The sequence below is a fragment of the Nothoprocta perdicaria genome, unplaced genomic scaffold (genome assembly GCF_003342845.1).
Source record: "Nothoprocta perdicaria isolate Ctin4 unplaced genomic scaffold, notPer1 scaffold_77, whole genome shotgun sequence".
Taxonomy (NCBI): domain Eukaryota; kingdom Metazoa; phylum Chordata; class Aves; order Tinamiformes; family Tinamidae; genus Nothoprocta; species Nothoprocta perdicaria.
The window spans coordinates 2,132,292-2,150,950 of NW_020456054.1; the positions used below are offsets into that span (position 1 = coordinate 2,132,292).

The following is an 18,659-nucleotide window of genomic DNA, read 5'->3' on the forward strand; positions in this document are numbered from 1 at the left end:
TACTTTTTTTTTTTTTTTTTTTTTTTAACTTTGCAGACCATGAATTTATCACAAATCATGCTCTACAGTTACAAGTAGTAGCGGTAGTTTTATTAAACTGAGTGAAATTTTGGCCTCACACTTATCAGTCTAAGTACATTTATCAAATTGTCCTTACCCTTTGCAATTAAGATTCGTTAGCTTTTCTTGTGGAAGGATATCCACACAGAAAGGCATTACATATTTCTCAGGGTGCTTYCCTTTGGCTTTTAAAATTCACCAGAGTAAAGACTCTTTTATTCATTAGTGCTGTAGATGCCATTCTTGGTCAAACTCAGGCAGGCACAAGTCATTTCAGATAATAGTAAGATTCGGAAAAAATTGAAGGTGCTCCAAAGACCAAGTTGACAAGACCAAACCAGAATTCCAAATGCCTTGTATCACAGGACAACTATGTTATAGCTTGCACTGAGAGGCAGGAACTATGTAAGTTCAATGGATATAGAAAAAGATTATATTGATAGTCCTGGGGTATGTGGCCTAAAATGTATCCAAAGCTGGTGCAGTGGCAGTTGAAACATGGGACTAACTGTATTTTCCTATTAGCCACAGTTGACCTCRGTTGGTTGGATGGCTGGTCCCAGAGAGTGGTGGTAAACGTAGTTAAATCCAGCTGGCGACTGGTCATGAGCAGTGGGTCAGTGTCAGGGCCTGTCCTCTTCAATATTTTTATCAGTGATCTGGATGAGAGGAAATGGCTTTTACTAGAGGAAATGGCTTCAAACTGAAGCATCGGAAGTTCCACAGGAACTTAAGGAAGCATTTCTTCACTGTGAGGGTGACAAAGCACTGGAACAGGCTGCCCAGAGAGGTTGTGGAGTCTCCTTCTTTGGAGATCTTTAAAACCCGCTTGGATGCAGCCCTGTGCCACATGCTCTAGGTGTCCCTGTGTGAGCAGGGGGGTTGGACTCGATGACCTCTGAGGTCCCTTCCAACCTTGGGCATTCTATGATTCTATGAGAGGATTGAGGGCACCATCAGCAAATTTACAGATGACACCAAGCTGAGAGGAAGAGTTGATCTGCTTGAGCACAACATGGCTCTGCAGAGGGATTTGGACAGGCTGGATCAATGGGCTGAGCCCAAGTGGATAAGGTTCAATAAGGCCAAGTGCTGGGTCCTGAACTTTGGTCACAACAACGACATGCAGCACTACAGGTTTGGGGCAGAGGGGCTGGAGGGATGCGTGGCAGAAAAGAATATGGGAGGGTGGATCAACAGCTGGTTGAACAGGAGCCAGCAGCGTGCCCAGCCTATATGAAGACTTTTCATGTTTATTAAACTGTTTATTTGGATTCTGCAAAATTATGTCACTACTAATTTTAAAGAATATTACTAGGTTCTTTTCTTCTGTAATAAAAATCTGCAGTTACAGCATGTGTTTTGTTGTGTTTTGTTTTTGGGACTAGTGGTTTTTCCACTGTCTTGGAAGAAATTGGTAAGAGACTAGGCCATAGCTATCAGTAAGCGAATACTATGTACTCTAACTTGAAAAAAGGAAATAATAATCACAAGCATCAGTATGATTTATATACTACTATATACTGATACCACTATATATACTATTGCCCATAAAAAATTTAGCACATTGATTTTTCACTTTTTTCAGTTATGACTAAAGCAATTAGAGTTCATTAGTCAAATGAGAGTTTACAAATTAATAATTTACTCCCACAAATTGATACAGATGCACAGTAAATAAATCTTAGTTTAAATAATGGAAATAGGAAACTGTTCAGTGCAGGAAATAGCATTCACAGTTGGTAAAAACAAAAGTTGTCAAAGTATGATTACTTTCTTCTAATCTAATTTTTACTCTGTATAATTAATTTAGCCTTAAATAATTTAGTGGACATGGTTTGAAAAGAGAGTAAACATTAAGACTTCAAGAGCCTGAAATAATGACAGTGTGTACGTGAGAAAGGACTGAAGTTGACTCGGTCAATTTCTATTGGTGTGGACACCTGTATATTGTGTATTTCTCACAACTATAAGTTTACCTAAAGAAGATCTTTCTTCATTTTAATCATACTACTTATATCTAACACTCTCCTGCAAGCATAGGCATTTTTCACTCACTTTAACACTCTSTCAGTGTTTTCCACAGCCTAGAACAAAAGAGCCATTTTGATTTTATGCACTCTGTCTTAACAAAAATGTTTTAAGTGGTTCAGTGTACCATATACAGAAAGAATAGCTTCCTCAAAACAGCTCAAAGCACTAACTGCTGCAGGACACACATACACCAAAGACACTGAATGCTGTTTTTAGTTAACGGAGCACCCAAAACTAAGTCACATGGTGTGGCAGCTTTGCAGACAGTCTTTTCCTGCTCTCTGAGAGGGGCAGAGAAGAAACTGCGGCCAACAGGAGGCTCCTTCTTGTTTAACACACCCTCTCCTCAGCATTTCTGCACCTCAAGCGAGCAAGGCAGGGCGCTGGGGCCACAGCRCTCGCTGCCAGGACTGGTTGGCGCAGGGGCACTGGCAAGAGCCTGCGCCAAGCCGCCAACTGCCGCTCCGGCCAGCCCCGCCCCAACTGACGCCACCGGCCATGGCACCCACAGCGGCACCAGCACCTCGGGCCCTGTCAGCGCCATGGGTCAGGCTGTGGCTGTGGCTCTGCTTGTCGGGCAGCGGGGCCTGCGTGACGTGCACCGATGAGCGGCTCGCGTATTCAGTCACATTCGACAAGGACGTGAAGGAGATGAATTGCACCCATGTAACCTACAACCGCACCAAGCCCATCCTCCTGCAGCACCCCTGCAGCCAGTACCACACCTGGGCAGAGAAAAAGATATCCGTGTACCTGAGCAAGGACGTTTTCGTCAGCATGTCCAGCTTCGAGTCCAGCCTCTCTCCGCTCTGCATCCCCAAAGAGCTTGAGGCCAAAAGAGCAGTAGTCAGCGCCATTGCCTTCGTGCACACAGACAGCATTTTGATAGTGATCAACGGCCGGGTCTACACATACTTCAAGACCATTAACAAATGGGTCCGGGCAGCAGGAGTCAGCTCACACGTGTCCGAACTCTCCAACGTCCACTGCTGCTACACAGGAGAGGACACCCACTGCAAGGAGATCAGTTGGACCGTTTTTGCTTATGACGTCGGGCAGCCAGTCTCCACGAGCCACATCTTCGTGTCAGAGGATGGGGGTCACACGTTCACACGTACTTTGATCAGTAGTGGAGAGCGAGGCCTGCTGTTTGGTGTCTACAATTTCATCTCCCTTGGCCTGACTGGCCTGCTTATCAACACAACCGAGGCAGACGGCACAGGGAAGGCAGCAGGGGCTTACTTCAGATACTTCGGTTCCAAGAGCCAGCATGCATCCAACTATAGCTCCCCAACCTTCCACCTGCTGACCAAACCCCCTGATAAACTTTGGAGTATCCATAGTCTTGGCTTGAGGGGTTTCATCATTMTCTGGACAACAGACATTCTGCTTGTATCATCCAACAATGGTTTGATTATGGATCAAGTGTCTGTCTTGCCCACATTGACATTTCCAAACTCTACCTTCCCTGACAGTGGTTTCTCCCTTGTAACTATTAGCGGGTCCGAAATTGCAGTCTTAACCCAGGACAAGCAAATATTCTATGGCAGCATCAGTCTGCTCACTACTATGGTGCATATTGCCACAGACAAGACAATAGATTTAAACACCACAGTGATGCTGTTTGAAGAAAGAGGGTGGTTGACCTTACTCAGCCCTGTGACTAGCAATTTTTCCAAACTGTATGACTTCAAGAAATGCAAATTCAACTTGCAGTTAGCAATCTGGAGATCTCACCAGTCCTGTGATGTGGAGATCCTTGAAGGAAATTTCCAGAACAAGATCTATTACATTGACATGCATGAGAATCTGACTCTGAACGCCACATTTGTGCGCAAGCCAGGCAAAAAATCCATTCCCTTGGTGACAGTGAGCAATCCCCATGTGCTGGCTTTCAGTGCAAAGATATTAGAGATAGGATTTACATATGATGGAAACACCGAATATCTTTTGAACATAGGTCTTCAGCAGCAGTTCTTCTCTGGCTTTGCAGAGCATGGTTTCTGTGATGGCTTGCTTGATGGGGAGATATCTGCTGTCACTGTGGACATCCCTGACAAAGGCATCGGTTGCATTGATGTGGCTCCTTTGACTGCACTTATTGCAGTGTCCTGTCCTCCTACAAAGCACATAAGAATTTTTAAAAATATAACAGCGTGTGACGAAGAGCTCTTTGAGGAAGCAGAACTGAAGAAGAATTTCAGTTACACAATTAGCCATGAAATATATGACCCACAGTTTCTTGCCAGGCCAAATATACAGCAAGATGATCTGGAGATCAATTACGATTTTAAGAATCTGGGATGTCCTCTTCTGGTATATTACAAAAACCCTTGGGTGCCGATTCTTGAGTTATGGCAAGATGGCAAATTTCAGAAGCAAGTCTCTGCTGAATTTGTTATGTTTGAAATAAATGGAATGTTTAACTATGACTATCTTTTGACCGCTAATGATGCCAACTGTTTCTCCCAACCTCAAAATTGGAGTACTTTGCTWAAAGGGCAGGCATCTCCAGATCCAAATACTGCGTGGACCAGAAGAAACTATGCAAGTTGTAAGAATATGAATGGACCTGAATTAAAGTGGCCTTCAGTCAAGTATGAAGTTCTTGGTGGAGGCAAAAATAAGATCATATTCCCTCCATATAACGGTCTGTATATTTTTAAAGCTATTGTGGTGGATACATTTTACAGCTACTGTGACTTAACTGTAACCTTCTCAATTTACGTCTATGGTGCTTTTCCCAGGAGCTATCTAAAATTTCAGGCCACACTGATAGGCTTTGTGATTTTGATTTTACTTTTAATTTTGACAGGCTATTTTCTACCTGATTTATCACGCAAAAGAAAAAATCCAAAAACTAAAGTATTTTGAGCACCTTTTTTGAAAGACTATGGGAAATCTAACCAGAAGATTTCCCTTTTAGTTAAGTTGTGTGTTTTTTTGTTACAAAGATGAGATAAGAACAACTGGGGAACTAAGCTTGGTGTCCATTTCTAGTTAGTTCAGATTTCAAAATTAATGTAACTTTAAGAAGAAGCTCCATTACAAAATGCTTTAACATGCTTGGCTTCTCTCCACTTTCTTATTCTACACTTTTTACTGATCTTTGACAGCTGGACAGAGCCACTGTRGAGAGGTTTTTTTTTTCCTCCCTTTTTCTCTCAGGAAAAGCCTATTTTCCAGCAAAAGTACATAATTTAACTAAAAACTCATCTGAGAATTTTAAAACCTATTTCCTAAATTGTCATCTTCATATGATTTCTTATGAATCAGYATCAATGAAGGTTTTATGGCAAACAAGTTTTTAAATCTGGACACTGTTAAGTTTGTAATACTTGCTAGTACTCAGACAGATAACAAAGCTTTTCACTCAGTATCAAGAAAGTATCACCTGTCTAATAGTTATATAAATACAGTATTGTAAAATAGCCAGTATTTGAAAAAATCTAAAGCCATTTTATAAAGTGATTTGGTAAATATTTTACTGATGAGCTAGCAATATCCAATAAAAACTAAGCCTACCACACAGTAAGACAGTCATTTTTGTGTATAAGTTAGACCACAGTTGTTAATAGTTCTGCTATAATAAACTATTTTGGAAAACTCAGTATTCTAAGACTCTGTAAACATCAAAWATACAACTTTTTGTTATGTAAGGCTAGTTAAAAGCTTAGTCTATTATGTAGAATGTTCAAATGAGATTTAAATAAAGCAATTTAGGATAGAAATAAAGATGAGCTTGTCATCCATACTTAAGTTCCAAATTAAAGGATTCCCCCCCGCCTTAATTAGGTTAAGCTTAGCATTTGGTTAAAATAAGGACACAAGTTCCAGACGTTCCATAGCTATGTCACAGTAACCACTTATAGAAAAGGACACAGACGCTATTTACTATTTACTCAGAATAGTGTATTTAGTAGGATTTCTACCATTTTTGAGAAGGAGGAGGAAGTACAGGGAAGGCACAAAACTTTGCTATATCGTAACTATCTTCTATAACAGCAAAAGAAACCAATCTCTATGCAAGTAAATATGGTAATTGAGGTACAGAACAGAGACTCTTTATGAAGCTAGCTTAGGAGATTTGGGACATTCTAGGAACTATAGTAGCAGCAACTAAGTAGAATATGATTTGAATACAGTCATTGCTTGCCCACTAAAACAGTTCAGACTTCATCTTTTCAAGTGGCTGTCAACTATAGCTAATCCAGAATTTGTGACTGACACTATCTTAAATAGATCTTCAACGTTCCTGCAGACTTTGAACAATTTTTGAGAACAGAATTTCATGTTGTCTCCCTCAGCTCTCACCTGTATTGCTGTTTCTTCCTTCCTTCGCCTTCAGCCTGCAAGAGCCCAATCCACTTGTGATAGTTTCTCTGGGCCCATCCCTTTCCTTTTCAACCTTTCTGACAATTTATTCACACTTATTCTTTCACAAGTTCCAGCTGAGYGAGACACTCAACTGGTCACAACATTCAGTTTACCCGTTTTCTCAGTATCCTGTCAGATGAACGCAGTACAGAATTCTGAAAGCAGTTTTAAGGTGAGTTCTGATACCGGTGGGCCACAAACGCCCTCCATGCTCCAGGCAGCACGCTTCTCCAGTAGCCTTAAACAGCTCTGACYGTAGGCAGTTCACAAAGTCCACTGGATGGATATGACAATTTGCTGAAAGCCACTTCCTTCTGCCTCAGGTCACACATACCAATAAATGTATACAAGTTCACTAACGAACTACAGAAGAGTATTTGTCATCCAGTAACTAGCATATAAATAACAGCTTAGCTRCCATGCTATAAGTGCTGTTTATTCACATATACAATGGACCCAAATACTAGAATACCATCGCAACCTTAAGTGATATARAAGATATGTGCATCAGCTGCATAGATTGATAGTCTCTGTTCTTCAGSTGGGCTTTCATGAACATTACATACCTTATGAATCACACTTGTGGCTTATCTGCACAACCACCTGATTCCAGATTTTCATTGCAGAGACAATAACTTAGCAATGCAGAACTCCATTTCCCACATAGCACACCAGCAATCTTTTCTAACACAGTACTCTGCTTTAAAAGTTAAAAGCACAACATTTGCTTTTCTGGAAGTTGTCTTAGACTGTGACAAATTAAAAAGGAAACAGCCCCCACCCTCAACCACTTTCAGTACTTTCCGAATCACCAGCTCAGGGGGAAGCAGGAGACTCCAGAGGCATGCTGGTCRTAAGGGCACTCTTCCCATCATCCTCCAACTTGCCCACCAGCAGGAGCAGAACAGACAAGGCCGAGAAGCAACATATTGTTGGTTTAGTGTTGATACATGATCTGGACATGATTTGCAGTCATACTAAATAAGCAAGTCATCTACTATGGAGGAAGGACCGAAGTGTTAAGTCCTGGAAGTAGTCACACACGAGCTCCGGAGAAAAGAAACTGAAAAGCCTGTCCAAAAACAACAACAAATGTATGTATACGCATCTGGAGGTAGAAGTACCATTAAAAAAGTAGACATCTCCTATTAGGAAAACATTCTTCAACCACAAGATACAGCAGACTGCCAGAAATCTTGGGTTTGCATTGGTACTTCAGCTTTCCCCTGTAGCCATTGTAGGCTGTAATTCCCTAAATCTAGCAGGTTTGATGGCTTCACGCTGCCTTCTCCATGCTCAGCAGCTATTAAACAAATTAAGGTCTCCAGCACATACCAAGCAATTGAAGCTTACCAGGTAGCTCATTCTGAGGGCTGTAGCAGKCAACACTGTGTAAGTGCACAAAAGAAGTGCAGAAAGCACTAGAACTTTCATTTTTACATCAACATTACATATGGCAACAGGCCAGAGGAACTGTATGAACACAGTGCACAAGTGAATTTGTTTAATCAGCACCTGTAGATTCTGCTGTGGGTGTATATAGGAGGCAAAAAACAGCCAGAAGTTGGTACAGTGAATATGGTGTATGTTTTATTCTATTTACAGTACATTTGTTATAAATATAATACATTTCTTGAAAATCTTAAGTAGATTTTTTAAAACAGGTCAATTGTTATAGTTACATAATAAAGCAAGTGACAATTTAAATGACGATCTCATGGTTGTGTAATAGTGCATTCTAGTGCTGAGATGAATGAGAAAATACTTGAACTGGTTGAAAAAATTATTTTGAAACACCTTAGGTGGACCTGTGTGTAAACCTTGAAAGGTTACCAGATTTCATAAACATGAAAAAAATCAAAACAAGTCTTAAATTAATTTTTAAAAACTGAGAAACAGATTTGAGACACCCTATTGAACTTCACAGTAAGGCTGGAATTTATCATGACTAATGGCTTAAGCCAGGAGAAAGCCAGTGAGGGTTCCTTCCTGAACCATATCCTAATACAGTCACAAATATTAAACACACCATGCTGGAAGTTAAACAGCAGTCAAACTGCATCTTTGACGGGGCATAGGAGAGAAATATGTTCAGATCTGGAGTTAGAGTATTTTGTGTTATGAATATCTTAGTTACCAGAGAAATGCATTATAAAAGGATAAACATTTTTCAGTCCAGCGTGCGTTGCATTGAGAAATAAACGGACAAGTAGTCTGAATATTTTGCTAGTTTCTTTCCTACACAATCTTTAGTAACGAGTTAGATGCTGAGGTGCAATTTCCAAAAAYTGCAGCAAACAGTCAGCAATAAGAAAAGAATCCCATTTATTTTGTCTTTTAGTACGATTCTTTCGAGAAGTGGTCAGATACTGTTGATTATGATCAGTGCAGGCATTGAGTTCTGCTGGCTTGTTTCAAACAAGGTAACTTGGTCCGCTAGCTTGGCAAATACCCGGGGGGTTCCGAGGTTATAGACGCCCGTGTGAACGAAGCAAGCTTTCAGCTGCAAGCTGTAGACCTCCTGGCTTTGCAGTTGAAGCTTGTACTGTGTTTGTCCAAGCCACGTGAAAGATCCATGGATTTCTAGTGCTTCTGGGCTGAAAGAGAAGGTAAAGTTCATTTCTGCTTTTGAAGCATGCATTACTATTTAACATAAATCCCTTAACAGGCTGCTTTGGACTTCCAGGTACACTCTGTATGTATGCTGTGCCCCTTATAAAGGGAGTGCCCATCTAGGCGTGCAAATCCTTTCAAAAAAAAAACTAGGAAAGGGAAATGCAAGTTCCTCTTTTGGCAGTCTTCAGATGTGAAAGTTCTCACTGTCAATTTTCTCAGCACATCTTGGGTGTAAATTATTATAGGCATAGTCCARAGGACTCGCAACTTAGGTTTTCACAACAAGGAAAAGCAAGACTTGCACAATTAACAGTTGCAAGCAGAGCTGCACTTAACACTTACCAAATAGCTGAAGTTRGTAATGAAATGAAAAAACAAAGTCTATGTTCTTCATATTCTAGATACTCTCAGAGGCAAACTTACTAGTCACCCTTGGGTATCTTGATGGATTTCTACTTAGTCTCACTTAACTGCCGATCCTTACTTATTCTCCATATACTTCTCATCTGCTTATCTCTGACCCCCACAAAACATACTCCCTTACAGCTGCTTCCCCTGTGGCTCAGATGGATCAATGCAAATCTTTAAAGCCTTTCTCTAGTTCCTGGTTTCTTAGTGTGTATGTACTAGGGATTCCAGTGTAGTCCCACTTTTTTATAGCACAAGCACAAATAAGAACAGACCTAGTCACAAGCTCCAAGTAGTCATACAGAGATAGTCAACTTGGATATACACGGCTTAGAGACCTCACATTAAAGTTTCTTAGGACAGAGCAGCCACATGCCTTGAATTCTGAGAGCTTTGCCTTCAAAGTGCTGCATGGGTAACCACCTGGTATGAACACACCAGGTTAATGTATGGCTTCTACTTTTAACTTACAAGTAAAATAAAGACAGTCTATTTCTGAACCTGGGTATTGCTCCCCAAGCTTTCAATTTCTATTTGTCTGGACAGAAACAAGCATTCCCTGTGACTATAGCTATGTCAGTGTCTGTGCTATAGCAGATACTTTGCTTTGTGACTATAGTTATGTCAGTACCTGCTTCTTCGCCTACTCTTCTCCCTTTTAACTGCCAAAGTTTAACCAAACTCTTCAGAAGTCACAATTCAAGGTTTTTCTCAATAAAAATGTCAGAAGCAGAACAAAAAGAAGAGTGACTGAAGCTTCCATATGAAGCCTTTATAAAACTTGTGTTCTTCCCTAGAAGTCGCTTACTGGTGGTGTCCCAACGGGCAGACATTCTGAATATTTAACCTGTTCAAAACATTTTAAGAGTTCCGAAAATTCAGAAGTATCCTCAGAAATTAACAAGTACATGTTACCTTGTTGTTTTATGCCGCAAATCAATCATCACATCTACAACAGCTTGGGAACAATTGGAGAGTAGGAGAGTGACAGGTACTAGGCAGAGGCTGCAAAAAGAGAAATACTTTAATAGCTAAAGAAGAGTAAAAGTTTTACTCTGAATAATCTTAACTAAATAGATTTTAAAAATTTAACTCCTGTACAATTAGCATGTAGCTGTCTATTATTCAGCCTGAGACTGCATACATTGCAACACAGCCTCAATTAATAGCTTCAATGTAAATAACTAGTAAGTGTAAATGGCTAAGTCCTGGCTGGGTTACCACCTTCTTTTGTCCAAATGAGGAAGAGCAGCATGAGCACAAACACAGGTAAGCTACTGATGGCATAACAAAACTTGACAGTAAGACWGCCTGGTCCAGCATGCCGTTCTTTAAACTGTTGAGGACATCTTCTTCAAAACATTTTGTATCAGACACTTCTGCACTAACTTTTGTAGAGAGAGAAATTCTCTACTGCTCAGAACAGCTATACTTTGTCCTCCTTTGCTTTGCACCRCCAAACTAGTGGAAACCCTTCATAATATTTTGCTTTCAGCAAGTTTAATATCCTTACTAGTTAATATTAGAACTGAAGTACTAAAGCCTATTTAAGAAAAGGCTTTCATTTCATACAGAGAAGTCTGAATTTTGCAACTTTCACTACTTGGAAAAAATTTTGTCCACCAGTTTTACCATCTTCTGCATCATAATTCCTATAGCATCTTTCAACAAAATTTATATCAAGTTAACACTACTTCAATTTCTACAGCAAACRTTACACTAACCTTTTTTGATGAAATGAGTGACTAAAAGACTCTGGATAATGAAGTCTCGTCTTGATAAGATTAGAGAGCTGCTCTGGTGTTGGTCTTGCAGGTACTGGGGTACTTTCTGGTCGGAAAAATTTTAAGAGGGCTGTTTCTGGTAATTCCTAAAATAAATTCAGAACAACATTTAAGATATTGATACTGTGTAGCATAACACAAGTGAAAGAAATTAACATTTCAAATAMTAACTGCAACTCCAAGACAGTTCTACAGCATTAAAAAGCTCATTTTTTCCAAAGTATTTTGTATTTAAGCATCCTAGGTGATGAAGTAACATGAACTATCTTTTAGCTTCTTTTGACATAAGAGATTTTTACAGTCACTTGTGAAAACACTATCTGTACACATTTCACAAAAGTAAGCTCATGTGTGGGGCACTTATTTTTGTTTTCATTACTAATAAAAAAGGGACAGCATTTGAGCAGTTCTTAACTCTACCTAAAAACTCGGCCACCAACTCTGTAAAGTTCACAAGAGAAAAGCCAATAGCAGAGTTCCCCCCGCAAACGGATACAGCACAAAGCAAACAACATGAAGTTCATTGGTCATGAAGCAGTGACTAAGGCAGAGTAAGACAGCAAGCGCTCACAGACGAGAGAAGTCTTGCCCTGCACCCAGGCCAAGCAGCAGCACTCTGCTTGCAGTGCCCCAGCCCCACGGCCAAGCCACCTCTCAAGAGGAGGAAACCAGGCGACGCACAAAGATGCGGTGCAGACAGGGCAAGTTGGGCTGCGTTTGGTCCAGCACTGCAGCGATRCTGAACCCTGAGCTAACCTGCTTTGCACACAGGATCTATTGAGAAAGTGGCTACTACTCACTGTTCTCTTATGAATTCACCCTGCTAAGTGTCAACATTTAGGAAAAAAGAAAAAGATCTGCAGAAATAAATGGAGCAGTAACTAGTGAGAGAAACTAAAGGAGGATTCARAAACACTAGTACATCACCAGTACAGAGCGAGTGTCTTTCCTAAGGTTGATTTTACAAGAAGAGAAGGGCTATAGGCAATAAAATATGCTCCTGAATAACCGAGGGCGAGACATGGGCCACAGTGAAGTCAGCAACTATTCTGCAAGCTATAAGCACAGTCAGTGTTTTCTTCTGCTTGGTATAATAAGAAAACATCAAAAGTTTTAACAAGCTTGCAATCCTTTCCTTTAAAAGGGAATTGGAATYTTCTTAAAATGTAATTTGAGGCACAAGGAAAAAAATACAACAGTGATAGGTATCTGGTAAGTGCTTGAATCAATGTTTTTTCCTCCCTATCCTATAGGTATCTAATTTGGCTGAAGTTGACAGCATAAAAGCACTGGACAGATTAGATATTGCCTAAGTAACAAACTTAGATTTTTAGATTTACATTTAAATTGATCTGTCCCCTGAGAGYATAATACAACTAATTATTCAATTCCCTTTTTAACAACATATCAATATCCTGTATGCTGTAGTTTGCCCTAGAGTGAATTACCTGTTCCAAGTCCTCCCAATCAGAATTCCCGAGTATTTTTTTTAAACCCTACAAAAGACAGACACGAAGGTTTATCTCTACAAATAGACAATAACATCATGACAGCAGCAGGAACATATATTGATGAAATGGTGGAATGCATCAAACCTTTACTGCTATTATTACCCTTCTATTGAGACAGCAAAGCAACAGGATTAACAATTTAACATCAGAGTAAAGTCTTAAGCCGGGTCAGTTGCTAGGGGTCAGACTCTGATAAACAGGTCCGTATCTCCAAGTTAGGCTGTTCAAAGTCTAGACACTTATAACTATCCAGAACACACAAAAAAAAGTAATTAAGAGCAGCATTTAGTATGCAATTCTCTTGAGCAGTGTGTCAGGAGAAAGATAAGCATTTCCACATGAGAAGCAAGAGTTCTGGAGATAAGAAGGGAGCTGCCTACAGACAACTAATAAGCAATGCTACATTTAAGGACACATTAGACTCCTTCCCTGCACTAGAACTTGGGAACTGAATCAAAGCTAGAAGAGATGCCCATATCCACTTTGAGCACCTCTACACTCCCCACCTAGCCAGTAACAGCCTGAAGTCCTAAGACTTACAAGTAGAAACAAAGTTAAACAAAACAAGAATCTAACAGGTAGAATTTTATTGCAGAAAGGTGCCCTAGAATACCAGTCCAAATGGAGTAAAGTCAAAAGCAAAGTCCTCTGGCATCTAAGGTTAGCCTGTTGACCCTTGCAGAGCTCCACATGTGCAATGGACTCCAGTATGCAACAAGCACCACGTAGTCCAGACAAGGACAAAAAAAAAGGGCTAAGATATCCCTAAATAAACAAACACATGTTAAGGCACATTCAAAGATCTCACCCACCCACACTGGCAATGATACAGAGGGGCCTGATGGGAAAAAACTCTTCAGAGGGGTTGAGAAGAATTGTAGGTAGTTTTTACTCTACAGCTGCATTTAATTTCCRTGAAAACATAAAATTGTTATTAGCAACAGAGCCTAAACTTCTCCGCAAGAGCCTTCCAGGAGGTGCAAGACTGTACAATCAATGTTAGGATGGTTGCTTCTGTYCAAGAAAGATTTTTGCTGCAAAAATGATTCTCATCTGCAAATGCCAGCTCCAGACATATACACCTAGAGTGCCAAGCCCGTGTCTAGTTTTAAGTAATCTTCACATCATTACTTTTTGATCAGTTATCATATGAAAAAAAAAGCTATGATCTTTCRAGAGCTCTTTGGGCCAACTTGTTTCAGGGTCATGTGTTACCCTTACATTCAACTGCTAGAACTACATGTGAATTATTCATGTTGGTTTCCAATTTCTCATGCAAACAAGCTACTATGCTAATTAAAGTTGGAAATGTCAAAATTTATACCCAATTCAAAGCATCCCTGCATTATACCACTGATGTAGTAGATAGGTCTGCTCATACAACATGGATCGAGTTTCRAAACACTGGTTCTTCCTTCCTATCAGATGAATGCAAGAGATCATCACATTCAGATATTTTAAAAGATTTTTCAAGCTGTGGAATTGGGCGAAGCCAAGTTTTTCATTTCAGATACAGTCTTCCCAATAATTAGATCAATATGCTTATAAACAGACGAAACAAAGCAAACATAATTAAGTTCAAAGCTGTGTGGAAATTCAGCAGTATTTTTCCCCTAGGTCAGCAATTTCAGACAGTAGTAACCTGGATAGGGAAGGTCCTATCATGCCTGAAGGCATGGAGGAGATTCAAACAAGAAATTCTTGGGACAATCCTACGGGTACTGACAGTGACAATGACATAACATTTAAAGGCAGCATGATAAATATGTGACAAGAGATGGTTTTTCTTCCTCCTTTTCCCACTTTAGAATGCTGATTTTCCATTTTAAAACCAGACTTTAAGCTTGTTTTTTTGACCACAAATTGACTATATTCATTTTAGCTCCTAACCCATTGTAACAACTGTCCCCCGCCAGTAAAACAGTATTTTACTAAGACAGCATTAACATATAAGCATGTGTGTTAAGACATAGAATTATTGTAGTTCTACATTCGATAAAGAGGTAGATGCCAGTCTGTCAACTGGCATTTAAGAACTGYTGGAATTGATTTAAGGCATATCTCCCCCCATACTCCATACAAAACATGGAACTAGCACAACACGAACCATACACCTCTCATGTCTTCCAAGAATTCCTACTTCCAGCCAACCTGCTGCAGCCTCACTAACACACATCTATATTAAGCAGTGCAACCCAAGATGGTTAGAKGTAAAGTGAAACAGTTGGCAGCAAGAAGGCAGCTGCATCTGAACCGTTTCATGGATTTTAATCTGGACTACACTGGCCTGATCCAGAAGTCTGAATCAGCAGCCCAGGGCATATGGCTCCAGTCCTGGAGCACTGAATGGATGGAGCACATCTAGTCCTGAATTAAATCTGCCTGTGAGAAATCCAGTTGGTGCATTCCCAGATCCCACAATGGAAATAGARGCATGTACATGGGGATACTATCTTCAAGAATGTAAACAAAAAACCCTCAGACCTCAGTATCTCATTCTACACTATCTTTAAAGCCACATGAGTGAAACAAGTTTCAGATATGGGCACCCTATTCCAGTGTGCTGACATTCAGAAATTACAGCTTTAATTGAAGATGAAAAGCTGTCTATTACAGCATGAAGCATTTGGCAATCAAAAATATGGCAGATGTACCAGCCCCACACTTATTTCAGTCCCACCATATTAACACTTGTTTTTTCTTGGGCAAATTTTGACTGGAATCACCAAAGCAAACCAAAAAGGGTGTCAAAGCTGTAAGAAATTCTACGAAAGATGGTCCCCCCACTGAGAATGGAGGTTTAAAGTACTTCAACTTTCTTCTCTTATTCCTAAGAAAAAAGGTAGAGAAGTCAAGAACTCAAGAGAGGACAGCTGTATTTTGGAGGCAGTGCTATTCTGTCCTTCAGCTAATRTATCTCAATTCCTACGAGGAAATAAGCTTCAAAAGAGGCAGAACAGACCTCTAAGGGTCACTGTCAAAGAACAGCTCTCAGTTACAGATAATCCAGTTAGTTTTTATTACACTTTGAGTCAGATTATACAGCTAGAATATATGGTTCAGATCTATTTGGTTCTTACATGACTGATTTATTATATCCTTGCCAGAAACTAATTTATCACTTTGATATCTTCCTATTTCTGGTTCAAGGAAAGAGGTATTTAGCTTTTTTGTGTTACTTGTGCCACTAAAGTGGGTTTTTGTTTGTTTGTTTTAAATATTAGTAGAAGTAAGGGGAGAGAAATAGGCACATAAATATTTTCCTGACTGTTGAGAGAGCTTTACATATATGAACAAGTGTTTTAACTCTGCCGATACTTGTTGTTTGAACTCARGTCCAAACTCCTAAAAGAGATGCAAGCATTTCATCAAATCATTGGGGATGGGGGGAGTCTAAGCTTAGTCTGCCCAGAAATCCATGCTCCAAAAAACGACAGTGAGGAAGAGGGGGGAAGACAACAGACACATGTGCACACACCCCCTCCCCMCMCACACACACATCCCCACTAATGGTATAATTATCAGCTGTTACAATAAAGAATTCATAATTCTACACTAAAAAAAGGTAAACACATGCATTTGAGATTCCATATAAAATTTACATAGTATTTTCTGCCATTTTTTGAGCTACAAGTTTTATTTCAGTTTTTAACTAAGTGCTCATGCAAGTTATGCTGTTTAAGCTAAATTTGCACATAGATCTGTTTTTCAGGTCTGAACAGCCTTGCACCACTTCAGCGTTGGTAAGGAGTATGCATCTCCATCTCCCTCTACTGCCTAGTCCACAGAAGACATCCAACTTCTACCAACCCTGATTATTCAGAAACTGTCTAGAGTTTCTATTCCAGCTCATGCAYGCACAAAATAGAGATTTACAAGACAAATTATTTGACTATTCCACTACAAGCCAGGGTCTAGAAGCTAATACTGAAAGTGTTAAGGTAGAAGTACTGATTTTTTTCCACCTGTTTCACTGTGTGTGACTACACTTTGGCACTGGTGGCAAATTAATTCCATTTAGACAACTATCAGATGCAGACATCTAAAATTCCAAAATAAGTGAAAATCCCTAGCATGCCTGAAGTTCAGTGATATGTTCACTTAGGATGAAGGTATGATTCACGCAACTTCTTCTCTCCCTTCTCATTTGCCAGAACAAGGTCTTAACACGATCAGGTTCAGAAGTCCACAACATTGTCACCTCGCTCTGGATGCCAACAATGTGGACTATTGTTTTGCATACATTTTCAGACAAGAAAGAAAATACTGCAGTGAGCAACTTATAGGGTAATACAGTAGAGTGCTTTTCACAATAMCTTGAGCTCACATTTGTGCAGGAGTGAGTGAATTTGGGTGCTTAAGTGCAAAAAGACCCTTCAGAGACACGAGCTTAGATTCTCTTAGTTTTCACTGCTCATGAACAGTGTTGAGTTTCTCAAACAATGTCCCTTTTAGCCCAAGACCTATGTCCTATGAAAACAGGACAAAAACTAAACAGAGAGAAATAAACTTCTGCGATTTAACAATATAAACTACTGCCAAATATACAAATTCAGCTCAGAAATTCACTACTCACAGACTAAAACAGTATTTCACACCAAAGTCACATTTGTTTTTATGTTGTGTGCTTGCCAAAACAAGTAAATACTTTGCAAACCTGTCTGAAATCACCAAAAGCTACATGAAGTTTGCAATACTGACACATGAGAGGCTGACACATGATAAAGAGGCAACAAGGCTGTTCCACTAAAGTCTGAAAAGGTACAAAATTTGGCTTTTATTTTGCCTATTATTTCTCTTCATATTCATAAACTGCATCCAGCATTGTTTTTAAAAACACAATTTTCTGTAAAAATAATTATGAAAGCTATTCCATGAGACCAGTGTTACATATAACTTTCATAGTCTGTTCCATTACACAAAGAAAAAAATGAAATGAAATAACATTATTAGTTCCTCTTCCAAAAGAAATTTTCACAGTCTTATTTTCTGTCCCAGCAATTCTACTCTTCTGATTTCTATCATTACAAGAAAAGCATTCATCATTTTTATTATGTACAATTCATTTTGAATTGAACACTTTCATCAATAACCAATGCTAACTTTAACTTAATTCACCTCTAGTGAACTTCTCTTCATCTAATTCTAGCCTGAACTACCACAGAACAGTTTATTCCACCAAGTGTTTACTTCAGCATTGTGCATATTGCCTTTCCCCACTTTAATCTAAGCCTTGCTGTATCTATGCAGATGACTAATCAATAACRACAGAAATATGGAGCACACAAATGGAGGTTTTAACGTTAACTCACACCTTACGTTAGACTCCACAAAAGCACCCAGTTATTCCACGTTGTTTTTACAAGCAAGAACAAATCCAGTCAGTTTTGGGGAAAAGGGGGAAGTTATAAAGAAAGATTTTGTACTCAGTTACCTGCTTCTGGGGAAAAGAAAAAGCCTCCTTCCCAACAGTGTTAAGAGCAACATGATGCTGACCCTCCAAAATAAGCTGCTTATTGTCTTCCACAACATATGCCTGCAGAATAGAAGCAAGAATATTAGAAAATCAGAAAAAGAACCAAACGAACAAAAAACCACAATCCACTATCATAAAGTTCCATAGAATTACTGATTTCTCACCAGCTTAASTGGAAAAGTTTGGATTGTTCAAGACCTAAATGCTAACATGACCTACATATTTTATTAATGTTTTAGCTTGGCAAGCAGAGACAACTGCTCAAGCTGAGAAGCTTATTTCCAATATTTAGTATTTGTAAGCTGGTAAATGAAACCTTTCTCTTCAAAGCACCCTGAGTCACTCTTGCTTGGTTTTATCATAGAATTGCATTAATGAATCTCGCATTTGGAT

The 18,659-nt window shown here is 39.5% G+C and overlaps 2 protein-coding genes across 2 annotated transcripts in view; one reads left to right on the forward strand and one right to left on the reverse strand.

Annotated features, from left to right (window-relative positions):
- Positions 1–4,968, forward strand: part of CATSPERD (cation channel sperm associated auxiliary subunit delta) — a 6,665-nt gene extending 1,697 nt beyond the window's left edge. The window contains exon 2 of the mRNA XM_026051596.1: positions 2,445–4,968. Coding sequence (XP_025907381.1) covers positions 2,445–4,968 — 2,524 coding nt within the window. The remainder of the gene's footprint in view (positions 1–2,444) is intronic.
- Positions 4,969–8,360: 3,392 nt separating this feature from the next.
- The window catches only part of TRAPPC8 (trafficking protein particle complex 8), a 45,151-nt gene continuing 34,852 nt past the window's right edge, over positions 8,361–18,659 (reverse strand). Inside the window, exons 27-30 of the mRNA XM_026051576.1 lie at positions 18,225–18,326; positions 11,220–11,365; positions 10,411–10,500; positions 8,361–9,068 (exon numbers count right to left, since the gene is read on the reverse strand). Coding sequence (XP_025907361.1) covers positions 8,834–9,068; positions 10,411–10,500; positions 11,220–11,365; positions 18,225–18,326 — 573 coding nt within the window. The 3' untranslated portion in view covers positions 8,361–8,833. The remainder of the gene's footprint in view (positions 9,069–10,410; positions 10,501–11,219; positions 11,366–18,224; positions 18,327–18,659) is intronic.